The sequence below is a fragment of the Hippopotamus amphibius genome, chromosome 6 (assembly GCF_030028045.1).
Source record: "Hippopotamus amphibius kiboko isolate mHipAmp2 chromosome 6, mHipAmp2.hap2, whole genome shotgun sequence".
NCBI lineage: Eukaryota > Metazoa > Chordata > Mammalia > Artiodactyla > Hippopotamidae > Hippopotamus > Hippopotamus amphibius.
The window spans coordinates 50,109,790-50,132,856 of record NC_080191.1 but is presented as its reverse complement, the minus strand read 5'-3'; the positions used below and the strand labels follow the sequence as shown (position 1 = coordinate 50,132,856).

Sequence of the window (23,067 nt, the reverse complement as noted above, 5' to 3'; positions counted from 1 at the left end):
CTTCCGCTAGATCGCGTTGTCTTTCCCACGTCGACAACCTCTCTGCTACTGTCTCTGCGGAGGATTACAGTCCCTCACAGCAGACCTTGGTGGCCTGCCCCGCCAGGGCTCCGGAAAAGCTTCGCGAATCCACGCCTGAATCCTGCTGGGCTGCGCTCAGTCCCAGGGGAGGCAGAACCTACAAGAGTCCGGGCTAAGACACAGGACTGGAGCACATTGGGTTAGCCGGCAGGAAGGCCTGATCGTTAAAAGACTCAACGACAGCTGCCCCATTTTTTCCTAAATATGACCTAACGGGAAGATCGCTGCACCCAGAGTTAAGGGATTTGGGCTTGCTTCTCTTACAATTTAGGGAGTTAAACAAGTCACTCTACTTGGGCCTGTTTCCCTCAATTCCAAAACTACGCGTATAGAATTCCTTTCAGGAAATACAGGATTCTAAAATCGAACGGGATTTGGTAGACCTGCCGGGCAGGAACCACGTGGGATCCAGTAGGAACCCCCTGGCAGGACATGCGGAGCCCGAACTCCTCCAGACCTGACTCTAGGCCAGGTCGGGTCCGGGGAGGGTGGGAATGCCGGTGGGCGGCGTGCACGTCCCCGCCGGGCTCGGCGTGCGCGCCTCCGCCGGGCTCGGCGTGCGCGTCTCCGCCGGGCTTACCACCGCCCCTGAGGCCCGGCGGGGTGGGCGGGGCAGAACGGGGCGGGGCGGGGCGCGTGGGGAGGACGGCCGCCGGGAGCGGAGGCGGAGGAGCGGGAGGAGGAGGAGAGAAAAGGCGGCGGCCCGGCAGGGCCGAGAGGCGCGTAGGAGGCGGGTTTCACGGGGTGTGGGTCGCGGAGCGGCGCCGGGACAGCGGGAAGCAGCCGCGCACGGCGGCCACGGCAGCCGGAGCCTGGGCCGGGGTTCGGCCGGGCCGGCCGGTGAGTGCGGGGCAGTCCCGCCAGGGAGGCCGGCGCGGCCCGGGCTATGCCGGGGACGGAGGCGGCGGCTGGGCCTTGCAGGCCCGCGGCCGGGGCGGAGGCTGCCGTGGGGCTGGCGGGCCGGGCCTGGGGTGGAGTAAGCACGGCCCCTTTCGGGCCCCGCGGGTCCGGGCGCTGAGAGGGCGTCTGCGCCGTGGGCGTCCGCGCCCAGCCGGCTGCCTGGCCCGCCGTGGAGGCGGCCGGCAAATGGCGACCCGGACCCCGAGGGCCGACCCCCGGGCCACCCGGGCTCGCGCGTTTGCGTGTGGGGAGGGGTGAAGCCGGAGTTAAACTTAGGCAGCCCTCAGAACCTCGAAAACCCGGCTCCTCTTTCCTTTTGCCCTTTAGAAACTTGCGTTTTTTGGGGACAGACGGGTTAAAGTAAAACTGGGAGGCATCATCCACTGTCTCTGCGGGATGAGTGAAGTTGGTAACTTTTCCATTCTTGGAAGTGAGGGGATCTTAGTCTTAGCCTCAGTCCTTATTAAAGAGAAACATCCTGATCTTATAGATCTGAGGGGTATGACCATTTCCAAGTTGTTTGTGTCCTGTCTCGTGGAAGTGCATTGCTTGGAAGGGGGCCATAGAGTGCACGTTGAATTTATAGTAATCTCCTTTGAGTATGTTTTTTACGCGTGTATTTAGAGGATAGAGACAGAACAGCGTGTTGTTTACCATGGTTCTAGTACTCCATTCCCCTCTCCCTGTGTCTTGTTTTTCTTTTCGAGCCATTGTCGTAAGTCTCGGATAGAAGATGCTTGGGAAGGAATTGACCTTTTATTCCATAATTACTTTGTTGCTTCGAATCCAAGGTGAAGTTATTTATGGGCATTCTGATATCAGTGTAGATTAACTTAAAACTTTAAATACAAAACCCCAAGCTTTCTAAGTTTTAAATTCTCTTTGCTACATTTCAATACAGTTTTGTGTCCTTTAGAGACCTAGTAAATTATATTGACAGAATTTTTCATTTGCTCATATTTGTTAAGCTTTTCCAAAGTTATTGAGGGGCAAAAGGGAAAAGAGCATAAAATGTAAGATGAGGGTTTTTCTAACGGTTCAATTTTTCAGTATGCAGTTTTCGCTGAATCACTGGTCTTCATGCTTAGTCACTGTTTCTTACTACAGAAGTTTAATTGGGGATAACATGGTGTTTTGCTAAGTTTTTTAATTGCCAGTTTGTTTTTATCTGGTTCTTTAATGCGTGACATAGCTTTTTTGTGTGTGTGATTCTGGAAATGTTAGTGGGTGGAGTTTTGTGATTGTTATCAGAGAACTGAAGTTTCTGATATAGACAAACTTATGCATTCCAAGTGTACTAGCTATTTAATTTCAATCCAGTATTTCTCAATGGCTAGCATTAGAGACTTAAAAATATATACACAATGTCCTAATAAAATATGCTATTAAAGAAAAACAATACATATTTTGAGATAATGTATATTGTTAGAGAGGTGCTTTAAGGTCACCAAAATAGGCCTCGTTTAATGTGTGTTTACTATTTGATATAATATGTTACTAAAATGTGACTTTTAATGGCCTTAAGCCTTATACTGTTCTGTATGGTTTTTGGTAAATCCTTTAAGTTACCATGACTGCCTGTTTCATTAAAAGGAGTTAGTGTATGCTGTGGAATAACATTGTATTTGTAGAATTCATTAAAGTCTTCAGTCAAAAGGCTATATAAAATATTATTTAATTTCCAATTTATTTTGGTGAAATAGGTGAGATTGGCCTTGGACTGGTGGTTTTTACACTGAAGGTAGCTAGATAGTTAAATACAGATAGGCAATGCCTCAATTACAACCCAGTCTGTGAAAATCTATTACAAAAAGGATACTTTTTTTTTAATGAGTGGGTAATGTTAGCATTAGATAGTTCCTCATATGATTGTTTTTTAATAAGCTTTATAAGTATAAATGACCTGATATAAAAATGATGATATATAAAGGTTTGTGCATATGGATGTGGCTGTTGTGTAAAGTGAAGTGCATTCATTTTCCGAGGAATACATGTTTGTATCTTACTAGACACACTCATAATTCTAAGCAACCTTTGTAGAGTAATAGGTTGTTTTCACAGTAAAGTAATTGCCTCAAGGTCACAAAGCTGAGATTCCTTGGAAGCCCATTCCCCTATGCCATGCTGCCCATTTTAATAAGTTGCGTTCCACCATTTGGATGGATTATTTTTATCTGAGTATCAGCTCAAATAAGTTCTGGTATGAATATTAAATATTTATTAATATTTGTTATTTTAATTGCTGATGTAAGTCTATAGTAATTTCATTTGCTTTTTTAGTGCAGAACAGTTGCAAGTAATTAGGACTTTCACTTTGGAACAAGCTACCCATGACCATGTTTAGAAATGGAGGATGTATGTTTTGATTATATCATAACTGGAAGGGTAGAAACTTGAAAACAAAATTCCATATAATTATGTCATCATTCTATAAATAAAAAGTCAGAAACACAATTTAATAAAAGAATTTACAGTGTAACTAACTTAGCCATTTTGGACTCATCATTAGGGCATGTGCTTTGAGCTGGGAGTTTAATGATCTTGAATTTTCAATCTTGTCTAGTCACCCCATCCCCCTTTTTTAAACCAGTGAAATAAAATGTTCAGCTGAGATTATAGATTTATTAGGGTCTTTAAAACTGAGTGCACCTGATCAGTAAATTAGCCAGCAAATGTTTGTATTTACTATGCAGTATCACCTCCAACTGTACAAGAAGGATAAGACTTGCTCTGGAGGAGTTAAAAGTGATTGCTAAATATTAATTTCAGTCACAGACTTATATCGTTAACTAATTGAACAAGTCTGTCTATAGTTCCGTTTCAGCCTTACATTGAAGCAACATTTTATTGTCTTAGTGGAATTCTTTATATCTAATGTCATATTAATTATAATGTAAAGGAAGTAGGCTGATGCCACTTCCTTTTTTGAGCTTCCTTTCCTCACCCTCTACAGACACCTACCTGTACATGTGCAGACACCTCCACCTCTGCTTTTCTTTTTGAATCTAATGCTTCTGTAGTCAGTAACCTGTAACCAGACTAAAGGGTTGATTAAGGAATTAAAATGTGGAACAATATACAGGTAAACGTTTCCTTCTGTGCCTTTTATTACTATTTTAAGATTTTAAAACAATGGAAGATTGAAATTCATTTTCTTTGATTTACTTTTCCCTTTGATTTGCGTTTTTGATGCACCATCTAGCTTATTCCATAATAATGCCTGGAACATATGACCTAGATACTCAATAAATGTTTGAGTACTTTTGACTTTATACCTGTTACAATGAAGTAATTTTGACTCAATCTGGTTGACTAATACTAGATTTATAAAGTATCTTTTTATGAAGTGTGTAGTTTTCCATGAAATCAAGAATTGTTTTAGGATCCATTTGGTTATTTCTTGTATTATAATAATTTCACTTATTCATGTTTTTTAAATAAGCGAGGCTCTAATTGAGGCACAGTTTTGAATACAGGGAACACAGGAATCAATGAGACAGAGATGGTCCTGCCTCCTTTGTGGAGCTTATAGTTTTCCTGTGGAGATAGATATTAAACGGGTAATGATTTACTTCAAATTATGACTAGTATTACCAAGGAAAAATGCAGTGTGTAATGAGCACATAAGTATAATATGGAATCCATACCAAACCTTGCCTTTGGGAATATGGAAAAGTAACATTTAGTCTGATAAAGATTTGACGCAATGGTTGGGGAGGGAAAGCAGAGAGAGAGAGAGAGAGTGTGTGTCTGTCTGTCTGTCTGTCTGTCTGTCTTGGAGGCAGAGGCAGACATTAAGAACAGCCTGAGGCATCAAGCCATGTTGAATATTTGGGTGACTTGATTCAACGTATTTTAAAATCGTACTAATTTGCAGTGCTTTATTGCCTTATGTATTGCACTGAATTTGGAAAAATAAAGGAATTATTTTTTGAGGGCAATATTTTTATGTCTAGAAATAGCCTTAAATGACAAGGTCTCATTTCATTGTAGGGGAAAATGCCATGACTTAAATTGTTTTTATGGATTGCTCGTCAGCCACAGATTATGAGTTGGCCTAGAATTTCTGTTAGAGAAAATTGAAACTATTGTAAAAGCATTTAATCTTTTACAATATTTTCTAGTGTAATAAAACTTTTTCCAGTCATTCAACTCTAAGTGTAAATAGATATGTTAATTGGAATGTTAAGATTCTTTTTCAAGAGGGTTTTTTTAAAAACTTAATATTGAGAAGTTTTAAATTAAAGCTCATCTTGAGCTTGAAGCCTCAATTTTAGCAACATGTTTTCTACTGGACCTGCTGTGTCACTGTTGAACTGATAGATCAGGGATTGACATTTTAAACCCGTTTTATAGGGTTTATGAGCGATTGTGAAATACTTTTTGGAGGCATATTTACTTTGATAATAGCGTTCTTGAAAAAGGTTGGATCTGGAAGTTTTAAATTCTGAAACAGTACCCCAGAACACTCTTTGTGTATTGTCTAGTGCATTTTTTAAAACTTATTCCTTAATAAATTTAATTGTAAAATGGACTTGAACTTGATTCCTTCTTTGTGTAGCTGTTTTGAGAATGGTTAAATTTGTACTGTTTCATATGTTTATACTGAGCATTATAAATGTAAGTCATTTTAAAAAGAATTTAAAACACTTTGTTCAAAGCAAAGTAATGTGCTATTATAATTAGGACCAAAAAGACTTTCTTGACCACAAGGGTTATTAAGTGTTGGAATAAACTACAAGCAAAGTTGTGTAACCTCATTCCTCAAATAACATCTTAAAATTGGATCACCAGTTACTGAAGTGGTGTCTTATTTTCTTAAACTTTTATAAGTACGCATATCTGTTATTGTCCATATGTATTGATCAGATATAGATTTCAGTCCTAGCTCTGCCACTTTCTAGATGGGTGACCTTGGGTAAGTCATTTAGTCTTTCTGTACCTCAGTTTTCTTTGGATTATTATGAGGATTAAGTGACATTGACATGATGTATACAAAGAAGGGTAAAGTAGGTACATAATTAGTGTTCCATTTTCCTTTGCTTCAATAAATAATAAATGTTCTGGACTCATTTCTGTGGATGCTTTTATTTATTTAAACATTTCTCTTATGTTCTGGACTCATTTCTGTGGATGCTTTTATTTATTTATTTATTTAAACATTTCTCTTATTCAGAGGGGGAATAGTGTGGAAGAGGCTATTTATTGTGAACCTTGAGAGCCCTCTACTTTTTTTTTTATATATATAAATTTATTTATTTTATTGGCTGTGTTGGGTCTTCGTTGCTGCACATGGGCTTTCTCTAGTTGTGGCGAGTGGGGGCTACTCTTCGTTGTGGTGCGCGGGCTTCTCATTGCGGTGGCCTCTCTTGCAGAGCACGGGCTGTAGGCGCGTGGGCTTCAGTAGTTGCGGCACATGGGCTCAGTAGTTGTGGCTCACGGGCTCTAGAGCGCAGGCTCAGTAGTTGTGGCGCATGGGCTTAGTTGCTCCGCGGCATGTGGTATCTTCCTGGGGCAGGGATTGAACCCATATCCCCTGCATTGGCAGGTGGATTCTTACCCACTGTGCTACCTAGGAAGTCTGAGAGCCCTCTACTTCTATTAACCTTTCAGAGTTGTGGCTGTTTTGCATTTAATTCAATTGTCTTTAACAGTTGCTGTTTTAAACACTTTAGAATTAAGTGATGTTTTGAGATGTGTTCTGCCTGGTGTGATCATGCGATGTGCATGTAACATAAAGTGTTCCTACTAGTTCTGCTAGCATTGGTCACTTCTGTTGGAACTGCTTGTATTTTTAGGTTTCTGTCTTAGTAACAGTCAGGTTTATAACCTTCAGCATGTGAGATGAACTCATTCTAGTTGTTGCAAAATAAGAAAGCTACAGCTGTTTTCATTATCTAATCACTCAGTAAAGTTTGTCTTAATTCTTATTAAAGTTTTGCTTATCTTACACGTCATCATTTTAGCATGTCTATCTTTATAGGTTCTGTCCTTAGCTTTAAAATTTATAGGGGTAAACATTCAGAAGTATTTAACTCATAATTTGTAATTTTTAAACACAATTTTAAAATGTAGTTTTGTTACTAAATGTGTACCTTGTTTTTTTGCTGTCCCCTGGCATCAGTAAGCACCATAGTATCAGCTCAGAACTTTTCTACTTAATCAACAAAAGTTCTATCAATAATGGGCTTTTGCTATTTGAGTTTGAGGAAAATCAAGCCTAGACTGGAGAAAAAGAAATAGCAATTTGGGGAATAATTAGTTTACATTAGTTACCTAGAAGCAAGATAGAATTTACAGAAGAGAATATGTGAGAGAGCTAGCAATCTCTTATGCACTGAAGTGAAGAAAATAGGCTAAGAATTGCCTTCTTATTCAGAAAATTATTGTTAATTTAATTTGGAAAATTTTGAGGTGAGTTGCCTGTGCCATCTACAAGTAGAGATATATAATAAGTAAGTAGCTGTAGAGATCTGAAACTTGGAAGAGGGATCTGGGCAGGAGGTATAGATGAGTTTTCAGCACGTAAGTGGTAATTGAAACTTGAGAAATTGAGAGCGCCCTGGGAGAATGTATAGAATGAACCAGAAATGATATGGATCCCTGAAGAAGAGTAGTATTTTAGAAGAAAAGATTAAGGAATAACCGAAGAGGTAGGGGGAAAACCAGGGAAATGTGAGATCATGAAAACTAAAGAAAGATACTAGCACAGAAAGGAGGAATTTGTCAACAAAATGGTGTAATGGCTAAGGAAGATGAGGAAAAAATGCCCTTTGGATTTAGCATTGAGGCTCTTGATAAAACGGTTTTAATGAGTGATGGTAAAAATAAAGGCACATTAGAGGGCTGAAGAGTATATGGGAAGTTAACAGGGTTGGTTGGTTGATTTTTCTTTTGCAGGCTTGACTGAATAGAAAAAATAGTAGCAAAAGGAAGATATTGCATTATTATATAGGTTTTTAAAGATGAAATAGTTTTTTATGTTTTTGCTGCTAATAGGAACAAGCCAATAAAGAAGTTGAAGATTATAGAAACAAGACATTGAATAGGGTCAGTAATTATAATTAAATCAGTGTGTTGTGCCAGTACTTTCTCTTTTTTTGTATAAAACTTTTCTTGATAAAAGCAGGAAAGACCGTTATTTATCTGTAATCCTCTCATGCTATTTTATGGATACTATTTCTCTGCTTAAAATCCTCAGTGGTTTCTAACTACTCAAAGTCTGAACTCCCTAAAGTAGCACGTAGCACACTTTTCACGACTTGTCTTATTCCTGTCCCACCTCATCTCTCACAGCTACTTTGCATTTCACCTTGTGATCCAGCAGTCTTGCTTTTCTGTATTTGCATATGCTGTTACTTCAGCATTGAATGCCTCTCTTCCTTTCTAACCCTACCCTCCTGTGCTTAACATTTCTCATCTTTCAAGACTACTGTGAATTCTTCTTTGCACCCTACCCATACTGATTATTTTCTCTGTCATATTGATCATATAAAAAGTGACATGATTTTGCTTTCATCTCTGATCTCCTGCTGTAGCTCCTTAAGAGGAGGCACCGTGTCTTCTAATCTTTATATTGCAATACCAAACACGGAGTCTGGTACGTGGCAGTTAAACAATAAATAGCTGTTGAATGAATGAATGGAAACTGTGGTCCTCAGAAGTAAGTGATTTGCACACTGCCACAGAATTGGAGCTAGGACTTACATTTTTTGGATAAATGCCCTCAGTGTTTTAATTAAGGCTTGCTCTTTATTTGTTGTAGAATTTATTAAGGGGTATGTAGAAGGAGAGGCCAATAGATGAAATCTTAAGTGAATTTATGTATTTAGAAGGAATATTAAAGAAAACTTCTAATCAGGTTTTAGTTAAGTATATTCATGAAATTCATATTATTCTCTTTTAGGAATATGATGAGGTCTCTGCAATGTGGGGTGCATCATAATCAGTTTAATTAAAATTGAAACGGTAAAAGCTAAAGCATTCTCTGAAATCTAAAAGTTAAATATGCATTAACTTGTTTTTGGCATTAATTTCTGTACTATACAATATGCTAGAATTTTTAAGTATTTTGAAACATTTGGCCTTTTGAGCAGATTGTTATATGGTATATAAAAATGAATGTTTGATTTGCCTCTTGAAGTGCTTAAGTTGTTTCAGGATGGATTAATTATATGTAAAATAAACTTGTTAAATATGTTTATTTTATTTATTTCATCCTCATATAAGCCAGTATACCTTCATGATTTGATTTTTATTCTAAAAACAATTTTAAAAAATCAACCACTTTTTTTGCCTAACTTCTTATTTCTTTTCTATCCAAACAACTAGAGCTGGAGTGGCCATTATGGAGGAGGAGCTGCAGCATGCACACTGCGTGAATTGTGTTAGTAGACGGTGTATGACCAGACCAGAGCCTGGGATTTCCTGTGACTTGATTGGTTGTCCATTGGTTTGTGGAGCAGTTTTCCATTCTTGTAAAGCTGATGAGCATCGACTTTTATGTCCATTTGAACGAGTGCCTTGCTTAAATAGTGACTTTGGATGTCCATTTACAATGGCTCGAAATAAAGTTGCCGAACATCTAGAAATGTGTCCTGCAAGTGTGGTGTGCTGTACTATGGAGTGGAACCGATGGCCAGTTAGTTATGCAGACCGGAAATCATATGAAAATCTAAGCCGAGATGTTGATGAAGTGGCACAATTAGATATGGCCTTGGCCCTTCAAGACCAAAGGATGCTCTTAGAATCTCTCAAAGTAGCCACCATGATGTCAAAAGCAACTGATAAAGTATCAGAACCTAGAGAACAGATCTCAATTAAATCAAGTGTCCCAGAGATACCACATACTAATGGTTTGGTGTCTGTTGATGAAGACTCTTATGGTGCACTTTATCAAGCTACTGTTGAAACAACCAGAAGTTTGGCTGCTGCTTTAGATATCCTGAATACTGCTACAAGAGACATTGGCATGTTAAGTACGAAGTTTTGTGCTTCCCCAGATGAAATGAATGAAGAACAAAATGCCAGAGAAAGCTTGCAGAATAGAAACTTGAAAGACCAGGACCATCTTTATGAGGATGAGATAGGAGCAGTAGGTGGGATTGACCATAATGACACCAGTCAGAATGACCAGTCTGAACAAAATGGTTCAAGTGATTTATTATGTGACTTGGATCCCAGTTCTTATGGCACTTCTGCTCTTTGTAATGGCTTTCCTTTGGAAAATATATGTACACAGGTCATTGAGCACAATCAGAATTTACATAGTGACTCAAAACAAAGTAACTTAACAAATGGAGAATGTGTTGCATCAGTTGGCCTTTCAGAATCTTCTAGTTCACTTTCAGTAGCAGCACAAGTTAGGGAAGTAATACCATCTAATGCTTTGCCTAATGGCACGGTTCAGCATATCCTCATGCCAGATGATGATGAAGACTTGTGTTGGAAAAAAATAGACTTAGGGGACCTAAGGAATGTGGATGTCTTATCTTTGAGTCATCCTCCATTCAAATTCCTTTCTAATTCATGTTGGTCTAAACCAAAGGAAGATAAAGCAGTAGATACATCAGATTTGGAAGTTGCAGAAGATCCAATGGGTCTCCAAGGAATAGATCTAATCACAGCAGCATTACTGTTTTGTCTAGGAGATTCTCCAGGTGGGAGGGGTATATCTGATAGTCGCATGGTTGATGTTTATCACATTGACTTTGGGACTCAGACTTTTTCACTTCCATCTGCCATATTAGCTACAAATACAATGGTTGGGGAAATAGCTTCAGCTTCAGCTTGTGATCATGCCAACCCACAGCTTTCAAATCCAAGTCCTTTTCAGACACTTGGGCTGGATTTAGTATTGGAATGTGTCGCTAGGTACCAGCCCAAGCAGCGTCCAATGTTTACATTTGTTTGTGGACAGTTATTTAGAAGAAAAGAATTTTCATCACATTTTAAGAATGTACATGGTGACATTCATGCTGGACTCAATGGCTGGATGGAACAGAGGTGTCCTTTAGCATATTATGGTTGTACCTATTCTCAGCGTAGATTTTGTCCATCAACACAAGGAGCAAAGATTATACATGACCGCCATTTGAGGTCATTTGGAGTTCAGCCGTCTGTATCTACAGTGTTAGTAGAGCCTGCTAGAAACTGTGTGTTGGGATTACATAGTGACCATCTAAGTAGTCTTCCTTTTGAAGTCCTGCAGCATATTGCAGGCTTTCTTGATGGCTTCAGTTTATGCCAGCTCTCACGTGTATCCAAGTTAATGAGAGATGTGTGTGGCAGTCTTCTTCAGTCTCGTGGAATGGTCATACTGCAGTGGGGGAAAAGGAAGTATCCAGAAGGAAATTCGTCATGGCAGATCAAAGAAAAGGTTGGTTTAATTTAATTGTACCAATCCCTTATTTGACATATAATAGGCACTTAATAATGTTGCTGAATTAATAAAATTAATCTTGCTGCGAAATTGACCATCGTTAACACTTAATATGTTGACAGTATGATGGCAGACTTTTTTATAATAATAAAAGCAAGAATAGTTAGAATTGTTAGTCATAATCACATATTTACTGTAGACATCCTAGAACTAGATTCTAATGTCATGTGACAGAGGCCACTTACAGTTCTTCAGTTGAGGGGTTCTGTACGTATTCACTTCTTCTGTATCAACTCCCTTTGCTTGAGTCCATGTTCACCACCTTCTAATTTGGGCTCCTTCTGAAACATTTTCACCGTAGGACGATGGAGGAGGCAAGGAGAAGGCTTTTTTAGTGCTTGCAATTGGCAGTTTCTGTCCATTCTTAGCAATTTCTTTCTTAGAACTTGGTTGTTACACAGGTAGATCTTAAATAAGGAGACATGAAAAAAGTCTACTACTAGTAAGTGACCGATGGAGTATTTGGGGTATAGAGAACATAAATGGATGGATGTGGAAATGTATTAGGGTGAAATGAAATAAGGCAGTAGGATTTGATATTGTTGGTGGGGACTCTGCATTTAGTACAGTTCAAGGGAGTGTTGCAGATTGGAAGCTTGAGCTGGAGATTTAGGCAGACCTGGGAACAAATCCTGGCTCCACCGTTTTACTCCTGTGATGTCTTACTTTTGCCCAGCTTCTATTTGAAGCACAATCCAATAGAAACTAGAAGGCATTACAAATATCTTTGATTAAAGGTGTTTTTTCATTTTAGAACATTTATAATATGAAACTTTGATTTTATAAAATAGAAAAAAATTTGATAAACTTCACATTGGTTGAATAGAGTTCATATTTCTGGCTGCTTTGTTTTTACCACCCTTAAGTTGTCTCTTATTTTTACTCATTGCTCCAGTTTTTCAGAATTCTGCATCAGCTTCTGTGCTCTCCTGAAGCTTTGACCAGTAAATGAGCACACTAATTATTTTATATAGAAAATGTCATATTTGCTGCATATATGTGGATATGTGTGTATTTTCATTTTCCACGTGATTTGGTGTCTTTCTGCCGTTTGGGATGGGACTCTCAGAGCATGGCCCCTTTTTGTCCTTGCCCACTAATATTGACCTATGAGGTGAAATATTTTCTGGGGATTGTATTCCTACAGAAAACCTCATCTACTCTTGGAGTTTAAATTGCCATCATTTATACAAATTACTCACATGTGTATATCCTGGACATTTTCTCCTCTGAGCTCTGCAGTCCATTATATACAAGTATCTACTGGACTTCTCCACTTGGTTATCTCACAGCTTCAGCAAACTCAACATGTCTAACCTATTCCACTTCTCTGCTCTTCTTAATCTCAGAAAGTGGCATTATCATATCTCAGGTTACCTAAACTAGGAATTTGGGAGTTAAGGTTGACCCCTTTTTTCCCCTTTATTTCCATATCCAGATAATCACAAAGTCCTGTTGTCTCCCTGCATACCCCTCAGGTTCACTTACTATTTCCACTGCCATTTCCCTAGTTAGTCCTGCCTGTAGTTCTCTCCTGGGTTACTACAGTAGCCTCTTCCTTACTGGGTTTGTTTCGAACTGAGGCCCTCTCCAACATATTCTCTATAGAAGAGGTAGAGTGATAAATAATTTCTTAAATAGAGTTCTTATGCTGTAGTGTTTAAAAACTTTTAAAATGTCTGTCCATTGCCCTGGGTTAGAGGCAGACTCCTTAATGAAACATTTAAGACTTTTCATAATATTGTCCTTACTTACCTCTTCAGTTTCCTTTTGTCACTTTATATTCCAGCCATGGAATTTACTTAACAGATGTCTGATGTTTTCTTCTTACCTTACGGTGTCTGAGTACACTGTCCCTGATACCTACATTTGAACTCTTGAGATGTGCTAGACAGTGTGCACTTTACTTTCATTAATTTGTTTAATCTACTGTCCCTATTTTATGGATGAAGTAACTGAGGTTTAGAGAGGTTAAGTAACTTGTCCAGTTGATAGATTCAGACCCTGGGAACCTGTTTCTGGAGCTTGTGATCATCATCTCCTTGCTATGTCCTGCTTATTCTTCAGATCTTACTTTGTCAAGAAAGCCTTCTCCGACTGCATTGAAGCCCCTAGGGAGGTGCACTGCTCTTTGTTCACATAGTGTTCCATTATGTACCTCCTCCTCTATGTACCTCTACTGAAGCACTCACTATGTTGTTTTGAAATTCACTGATGAGTCGTCAGTTTCTTTCATTAGACTGTAAGTTCCTTGAGAAGTGAGACTCTGGGAACCAAAATACCTGCTGCTTAGCACAGCACCTCCCATATATAGCAGGTACTAAGTAAATACTTGATGTATATACTTGGATGCAAAATTGACCCATTACTAAGAAACTTTGTCATCAGGAGATGGGAGCCACCCATTTTTTCTTGAGTTTGTTTCACCAGACTCTCAACTGTGTGAAAGTAGGGAGGCTGTCTGCCACTATTGAATCTCTCAGCTAATTTGTTCTATGAAGCTTAACCAAAACTCCTCTAATTCTTACCCTAGTTTTGTGGGTATGGGGAATTGTAATCTATAATGGCTATTGTTAGCTACTTTCCAGGCCTTCACTGACTCCTGGAAAATGACTGTATGCAGGGTAATTGATAGAACCTTAAGAAGTATAGCGACTAAGTACTGTACGTGCTGAACTGTTCTATTGCCAGCTGAAAAATAATTGTCTTCAGAATTTGAAGGCATCTGGCCGCCCCAGAATTTGTACCATTTTTTTCTGAGAAGCTCTGATGAGTGCTGAGGGCTTTACTCCAATCCACAGCTACTTTCTAGAATATTTGCTCTTTGTCATGGATTCAGTGATCTTTAGACATTTGCTAGTTGATTAGCTTAGCTGGGATGCCTGGGCCTGTCCTGCTCTATTCATGCTTATTACCTATGTCCAGGTAACTTTATATTTTCAAACTGTAAAGATGAGAGGGGGCCAACAACAGTCATTGCTGGTCCTATAAGATGACAGTGCTTCAGGGCTGGGAGCTGCTGAGTGGTCAAAAGGGAAAGTAGTTCTTATTTTTACCATCAGACACATGAACAGGGATGGCATGTGAATATTTTCCCCAGAAATGCATTTTACAGTGACATGGAATTAAAAATGATACATTTTACCAAAAGCTGTATAAAAATTTCCAGAAAAATTTTGAACAAATTAAAGCACTTGTGTTCTTCAATATTACTAAGTGCCTTTACTACTTAAAAATAGTGAAAAGAAAAAGTACCTTGGCACAATATTGCAAAGTATTTTTTTAGTATACTTCATATGGTGTAGTAGAAATGGGAGAAAAACTTGGAGAAAAAATAACACTTGTATTGTCATCATCTCCAGACTATGGATAGGTCTATATATATAGCCATTTGGATAGGATGAAAGATTAGTGTACACTATGTATTATTTTAGGAAGTAGCTTTGAATATTTTATAAAAATATCTTAATAAGCCAGGTTGGATGTGATTTTTAATGTTGAGTTTTGTCTTGTCTTTTTGGTTATTACATTTATTGAAATTATAATGTCAGAAGTGATTTACCTTATAAATATTTGATAAACAGATTTGTATCCAAATGAATTACTACTTTGCAGTTTTGTAGCTAACTACTTGAAACTTTATATTAGATATTTCTCTTAACAGAAATGTATGCAGTTAGAGCAAGAAGTATGTTTTGATTCTTGTAAATTGACTTATTTAAATCTGAAGTAGAATTTTCTTCTAGGTATGGCGATTCAGTACTGCATTTTGTTCTGTCAATGAATGGAAATTTGCTGACATCCTAAGCATGGCTGACCACTTGAAGAAATGCAGTTACAATATTGTAGAGAAACGGGAGGAAGCAATCCCATTGCCGTGTATGTGTGTGACACGAGAACTCACTAAAGAAGGACGTTCACTTCGCTCAGTTTTAAAACCTGTACTTTAAAAACTGTAATTCCACTTGCACATACATGCAAGCACCTAGCATAATTTCTTGGTAATATGTGACACTTTATTAATGTATTAAAGATTACAACTAGCTAAATTTATTGTCACTATGTATATAATGTTTTGAAGTGACATATATTTTTATAAAGTACTGTTTAGTTGGAAAAAAGTTGCCTTAATGTTTGAAATGTGTGAATTTTTTGGAACTTGCTGGACAGGGTGATTTAATTTTTAGCTACATAATTTTCAGAATTAGTATTTTTAATGGTGTGCACATTTTGGTTCTTAAGTTTTTTGCTTCTTAAACTAACAAGATCCTGACCAAACAATTTATTCCTCATTTCCTGTGGGTTATAACCCATGCATTAAAAAAGCAAAACTTTGATTCTGATTTTTACATTATAGGCGTTTCAGATAAAACATTCAATTACTTAAGCACTGCATAAGACCATTATAAAGTTTTTATTTTCCAGTGCTCCCCTTACATAATTACTGATATGTAGATGATCTCTAATATATACATAGTATTTAAAATCATAAGTAATGTTGATAATGCCATTTATCATGTTTTAAAAATAGTCCACAAAAATGTTTTCACCTTATCTATCTACAACTCTCAGAGAGTAACCATATGCAGCTTAGATGCCACATCCAAAGACTCATGGCAGTGTGTTATGTGACAGGTTAAAGCAAAATCAAAAAAAAAAAAAAAAACCTGTGAATTTAACTTGAAACTGTATATGGTATTGTACGTTTGCTAGGTATTTGATATTTGGAGAGAAGAAAATATAGTTGACCCTTCGTATCTGCAGGTTCCATATCCATGGATTCAACTAAAGGATGGAAAATAGTTGGAAAAAAAATTCCATGAAATTCCAAAAAGCAAAACTTGAATTTGCCACTCATCTTCAACTATTTACATGGCACTTACATTTATTTACAATTATTTACATAACATTTACATTGCATTAGGCACTATAAATAACCTGGAAATGATTTAAAGTATATGGGAGGTATGCATAGGTTATGTGCAAATACTATATGCTACTTTATGTGAGGGACTTGAACATCTGTGGATTTCAGTACCGTAGAGGGGTCCTGGAACCAGTCTTCTGCAGATACTGAGGGATGACTATATACCTCATTTTAAGTTTGAATTGGGCATGTTCCGTGAATAAATTTCAAATATTCAGAATGCAAAGGGCTTAACTTTTTTTCACAAGTGTTTAAAATTTTTGCCTTTTGATGTTTATAAAAATCACAGTTATGTTGTTTTAAGTGATTTAAAAATGTGACATTTGCTATCTTTGTAAGATGACAATCATGAAATGCAGAAACCTGTCTTGGTTGACAATCTCTTTAAAACATTTCCAGATTAATATTTCATAGACTTCTCTACCAAAAAAAGCAAGAATTGCATCGTGTAAAAACCAAAATATAACAGAAAAATATTCAGAGACCTATTCTTGAGGTATTTTATTATAGTGTTCAAATTGATTTATACAGTTATTAACCTGATATGGTCAGTTTAAAAAAATAAATGTATCAGTATTAAAAAATAAATTGCAAAGACGGGGACATATACTTAAATAATTTAGGTGACTTCTGGCATTTGATAGTCTGAAATGGTTACAAGTTACTTTGTTATAAAATTTCAAAACTATTTTGTCTTCTCTTCCTACATTTGTCCCTGAGAATGCTCTATTGTTAACTAGGTCTTTGATTCCCGTATATGGCATTCGGGCTGGGTAGAGGCGTTCCTTGGGCTACAAAAGAAATCTGAATTGCTTAAAACTTGTTTTGGTTGGATCAAGTCCTTATTACAGTTGAAAAATATAGCATTAAAGACTAATCAGTTGTTTTGCCTCACCTGTCATTTTAATTAGTAGAATACTTATTTCTCAGTGCTTAAACTATCTTTTTCAAAGGTGAGATTTGAATTACATAGTCTCTTTCTGTGAAAAAGTCAGAAGTCAGATATCAAATATTGTAAAATATAACTGCCTTTTAAAGTTTTGCTGAAGAATGTGTCTGGTTAGGATAGTACAAACATTAACTTTTTGTTTTATGGTTGTGCTTTTTAAAATCCTTGTTTTTTAAGTTTAGACTCCTTGTTTCCACACTGGATCATGAGATATTTTAACATTTTCCACCTTTTATTTCTTTTACACATCTTTGGCTGTTTTTTTGTTTGTTATGCCACCGTTCTATTTTGTTAAAATATTTTCTTTGTGCAGCATTTGTTGAAATTCTAATAAAATTAATATTTTCCTTTATGTGGCTCAGTAACTTAAAAAGAAAAAACTTACATTTAAATAAAATTTTAATCCTTGTTTGACAAATTCCAAACACAGTCATATTGTTTCTATAGTGGGGATTTTCTGCATGTTTTAGGAGTTGCTTGTTGATTATCATTGCTCACCCATGTTTTACTGGTGAACATTACTATTATTTTTTTAATATGGAAAACTCATTAGATAGTTTTCTCTGCCCCTTCAGTGTCTTCCTGAAAGTAGTCCCACCTAGGGCTATTGAAAGGCTGAAGAGTTTTTGGCAATATTATTTCTCTAAAACTTGTAATGGGAACAATCTATCTAGCCTTTTAAGCATGAAAAGGTTTGTGTGTTGGCCAAGCTAGTTGTCATTTGAGAAGTCTTTGTCGATTCCTTAGTCTTTGCTAACCAGCAAGATAAAGGGCAAGTATTAAGAAGGAGGGAAATAATCTGAATTCACTTTTCTCCTCTGCCTTCTTCCCCAGAACTGCCCATTAGTATAATCTCAATCTCTCTCTCTCTCTCTCTCTCTCTCTCTCTCTCCCTCTCTCTGTCTCTCTGTCTCTCTGTCTCTCTCTAGCTTCTGAGAATCACAGATCACTTAGAGTAGTGGTTCCCAAAGTGTGGTCCCTGGACCATCAGCATCACCTGGGAGTTTGTTAGAAATGCAAATTCTTGGGCCTCTTCACAAACTTATAGAATCAGAAACTCTGGGGTGGGAACCAGCAGTCTTTTAACAGAGGCCTCCCCGGGTGATTCTGATGCATGGTAAAGTATGAGAATTTAGAGGAAATCCTGGGACATGCCACCTCTTCTCATGAATGATGTGTTATTGGAACAAATACATGTATGTACCTACATGTATAATCCAAAGTTGAGTAATTGTAATTTATTAGTATTACATAAATGGTTAAACTTAATGATATATATTGTCTCAATCTTACAGCCATGTGACAGAATACATTAGGTACCATGGTTTCTGGACATTTTTTTAAAAAGCTAGTATTTGCTAGTATCTTAAATTTACTCTTATTGCTAGTATTTCACTAGTGGTGGTTCTCTTCAAGGTTAATGGCAGATTGTTTACTAGCACTAACATTTAGCCTAGTCATCATTCATTCTCTTGTTTAGTGATTGCAAAATCATGTGAACATATTAGATTTCTAGGATAGACAGAGTAGAAGTAAAAAGGTACTAGATTAAATTCTACAAGAATTGTGTAGGAATTCTTTCAACCCTATCAATAAGAGGTATTAAAGATGGGGTTTCTGGTTTATGTAGTATAGAATATTTTTTGGTCTTTGACCCTGTGCTACATTTCCCAACAGTGTTGTTACTATTATTAACTATCCCTTAATACTGGAGATTGGGATCTTTGAAGATATGGTAGTTTATACTACTGTATTGATAACAGGTTTTTAATCTCTGGCAATTTGAATGTAGGTTTTGGTGTTTAGAAGCAGAACAGATTTCATGTTTTGCATTCCAACCTAAAAAGATGGAGCTTGTTAATTTTTAAAAATTTTCTAAGGGATAGTTATGGAAACATTGAAAAATATGTTTGTTTCCTGCATGGCATTGGAAGGTGATGTAATTGGAACCTGCAGAGGTGGGTGTTTAGAACTTCATTAGAAAGAAAGCGATTGGCCCTCATTCTCTCAAAAGGCTGGACAGAGCCTTTTGATGGAAATAATTTCTCTTGTGTGTGTTTGGCTGGTTATCTAAATATAGCTCTTAGTCTTAACATGCTTGTGAGGCCTAGGAAGCAAGAGTGTATTAGTTAATGCCTTTAAAGAAAATCAGTTCATCAGTGACTCATCCATTGTGTTTAAAATAATTCAGTGATGGGATTTTTTAGGATTTGACCTAAATCTGATTTCCAAACAAAAAAGTTTAAGATGTGCAAGTAAAGGCCAATGCTAGTAAACTCCTTTTTAAATAAAATAATAGAAGAGGAAGAATGGTTTCTTTTAAAGTCACCTTTTAAACAATTTTCCTTGATTTAAAAGATCAAAGTAAGTTCAAAAGGTAAGAACTTTCTTTTGTTTCCATTGTATGGATGAAAACACCTAGATACTCAAAGTTTAGGTACTGATGAGTATATTGGAGTATTTGAGAGCAGTGTGTTCTGACACAGTTCACTTTTCTTTACAAATGCAGAAAGAGAAGGGACATGTAGATGTAGAGAAATTGTTTTAGAAAACGTCTAGAATATTTGATTCCTAATACGTGTTTTGGATAGTTATTGGGTAATACCAAAAGGAAACAAAGTAGAAATTAAGTACAGTATGCTGCTCTGAAAATTCTTTGCAAAAATAGGATCTTTTGCTGAATTTTTACAAGTATTTTATTGCATCTGTGATTGGTAAGATTCTATAAATTCATTGTTTATACATATATTTGTTTGCATGTATAATATCCATAAATTGGCCAGGTAGATTTTAATATATCTTCAAATGTGCTAATGGAGATACATCTTGTAGTGCTATTTTACCTTAGAACATTTCAAAACTGACATTTTGTATTCTGAAGGCTTAACATTCCAATGTATTATGTGGGGAGTAACTTTTCATTAATAGACTACAAAGAAATGAGTTACAAGGATGATTCATAGACATGCTCTATAGAAATACAGTGAAAACTCATATGTCTTCTATTTCATAATTTTTTATCTTTGACATGCTATACTGAAGCATCTATTATTTACTATGAAGAAAAGCATTTCTGAAGCAAACTGACAACAGAAACAAGGGAAATTGTTTTTTTTTCCACTAACACCAATAAAATTTTAAACATCCCCCAAATTGTATTATTAACCTATTTGCATGCAAACAGGAAAGGAACTACATGGGTAGTTCTAGTGGTGGTAACAGTGTGTATGTGTTTGAAAGTAATAAAACTGCATTTCTTGAACTCTTTAAGACTGACCAACTAATCAGGTCATATTGTCATTTCCAAGTAAAAGTAAATTCATCAGGTTTAATTTTTACTTTTTTCTAATATAAATTGTTAGAATTTTTATCTCAGATGAGATCTTCAAACAGATAAATAGGTTGATATATGTGTTGGCTTATTCTTTGGCAGAGGAACTGACTAGAGTTAGATAGCTTTCTATACCCCTTCCAGTCAGAGAGTAACATTGTTAGATTATTATTCAGTGGTCTAATAAGAACAGTAGCAATAATTTATTGTTACTCAAAAGACTGAAGTTGAAAAAAGGAGATCCTGCCTTTTGCTGTCCTAGAATTTTTTTTCATTGAAGTCCTCCTTTCCACATTAGTTGTCATTGTTTGTTTATCCTATGACTTCAGTTATCTGATCAGGTGATCAAAAAACCTAGATTAAGTACATAGAGTTTTTAAAAAACTTGTTTTGCTGATCAGCCTTTGTTTAGTAGTTTTGATCAACAAAGTTTAGATTTGATTAAGTAACTTAGCTTCTTTTAAAGTTTCAGCTCACAAATAAGTTTGTATTGCTGAAAAATTGAAGTATCAGCATTCAAGTTTAATCACATTATTTGATTAAGAGAAATCAAACCATAGAAATACAAACAGTAATAGGGTGCTACATCAGTTCAAGAGTAAAATTACCCAGTGAATGTTTAATTATGTCAACTGGATGTTTTTATATAAACTGATAACTTAAATATTACCTGTGTTACCTTCCCATTTAGGTCACCGCAGAGCATTGAGTAGAGTTCCCTGAGCTATACAGTAGGTTCTCATTAGTTACCTATTTTATACATAGGGTACTCAGAGTTTAGGTACTGATGAGTGTATTGGAGTATCTGCAAGCAATGTGTTCTGACATGGTTCACTTTTCTTTACAAATGTAGAAAGAGAAGGGACAGTTTAGATGTAAGGAAATTATTTTGGAAAATATTGTTACTTAGAGTATTTGATTCCTAATAAGTATATGTATACGTATAGCTGATTCACTTTGCTGTACAGTAGAAACTAACACAACATTGTAAAGAAACTATACTCCAATAAAAATTAATTAGAAGAAATTGTTACCTGTACTAGAGATTTGAAATAAAAATAAAGAATAATATTGATTCCCTGCAACATTCCAGTAGTTTTATGATTAAAAACTCTGACACATGAATTACTTTAAATGGTTAATAATTCGGTGGATATGAATTCTAAAGATTTTTATGCTGCATTTAAAATGTTAAAGTTGTATTGTTCATTTGATCAGTGTTTAAGCACCAGTCAGTCCTGAAAACTTGAATTGCATTCTGAGATAATTGCACTGACTCATAAACTTACCTCAGATGTCATTTAGTTTCCAAAGTATCTTCTTTTTCTCATGATTTACATAAATAGTTGTTTTTTTATCTTAATTGCAAAAGGATATGGTATTTCTTAAAAAAGAAAAAAAGCATGCTAAGTGAAAGGAGCTAGACACAAAAGGCCCCATATTGTATGATTCCATTTATATGAAATAATCCCAGAATAGGCAAATCCACTGGGAGAAATCAGATTAAGCCTTGGTCGGGGGGGGGGGGGGTGGGGGGGTGGGGGGGGTGGGGAAGGATAGTAGGATGTGACCGCCTTATGGGTACTGGTTTCCTTTCGGTGGTAAAAGTATTCTAGGACAAAATAGTGTTGATTGCACAACGTTGTGAATATACTAAATGCCACTGAATTTTTCACTTTAAAATGGTAAATTTTATGTGCATTTTACCACAATTTTTTAAAAAAAGTATTTGCGGTCTTTACTAAAGCCAAAAGGTACAGCATTCTCAAGTGTGAAATGCTCAAGCTATGGTTTAGAATTAAATTACAGCATTAGTAATGTAACACATTTATTCAGTTTAAAGTCCTAATGAAATTTATGAATTCCATCACAGAAGTACTGCTGACAGCAGCAGAAATAAAGTTGTAATTCATCACAATTTTCTTATATTTAATACAACTGTAACAGTGAGTAATTGGCTTCCATGTTAATGTTCATTTTTCACCTTTGACATTTTCTTAAGATTCCTTGTGGCACATCTCAATCACATTTTTTAAAGATCCGTATTTAAAATCATGCTTTGAAAAAGATTTGTATAATTTTCATGATCATTTTTTATAGTTTTATACTTTGCGTTCCTTTTAAAGAGCAAATACACTGATGTATTAGATAAGACTAAATTAATAAACTGAACTCATGTATACATTTTGTATTCTTTTGAATTGTCTTGTGGGAAAATACTTGAATCTTGGGACTGGTAGGTACTTTAAGGATCATTTAGTTTCTCATCTTATATCTGGAGAAATTGAAGCTGAGTTTGTCAGTGTTTGTTCATTCAACAAGAATTTCTTGAGCAGTGATGCCAGGCACTGTGTAGGCTTGATTCTAGAAGGTTGTGACATACCTCACTAATTACTACTACTTCTTCCGCCTCCTCCTCCTATGACTACTATATACTA

At 36.6% G+C, this 23,067-nt stretch overlaps 1 protein-coding gene across 3 annotated transcripts; it reads left to right on the top strand.

The window, feature by feature from the left end:
* Positions 1-759: 759 nt before the first annotated feature.
* FBXO30 (F-box protein 30) lies at positions 760-22,132 on the top strand. Of its 3 annotated transcripts, none has more exons than XM_057739143.1 (4): positions 760-921; positions 8,888-8,949; positions 9,313-11,359; positions 15,169-22,132. In XM_057739143.1, the coding sequence occupies exons 3-4, from the start codon at positions 9,329-9,331 to the stop codon at positions 15,370-15,372; spliced, it is 2,235 nt and encodes a 744-aa protein (XP_057595126.1). In that variant the 5' UTR covers positions 760-921; positions 8,888-8,949; positions 9,313-9,328; the 3' UTR covers positions 15,373-22,132. The 3 variants fall into 3 exon arrangements, with proteins under 3 accessions (XP_057595126.1, XP_057595124.1, XP_057595123.1); XM_057739141.1 differs by lacking the exon at positions 8,888-8,949 and adding an exon at positions 7,981-8,031; XM_057739140.1 differs by lacking the exon at positions 8,888-8,949.
* The last annotated feature ends 935 nt before the right edge of the window (positions 22,133-23,067 follow it).

Excerpts from the sequence above, each read along its gene's own strand:
- FBXO30 (XM_057739140.1), top strand. The coding sequence starts at position 9,329 with ATGGAGGAGGAGCTGCAGCATGCACACTGCGTGAATTGTGTTAGTAGA. Across the intron at positions 11,360-15,168 it reads CATGGCAGATCAAAGAAAAG|GTATGGCGATTCAGTACTGC; the intron begins GTTGGTTTAATT and ends ATTTTCTTCTAG.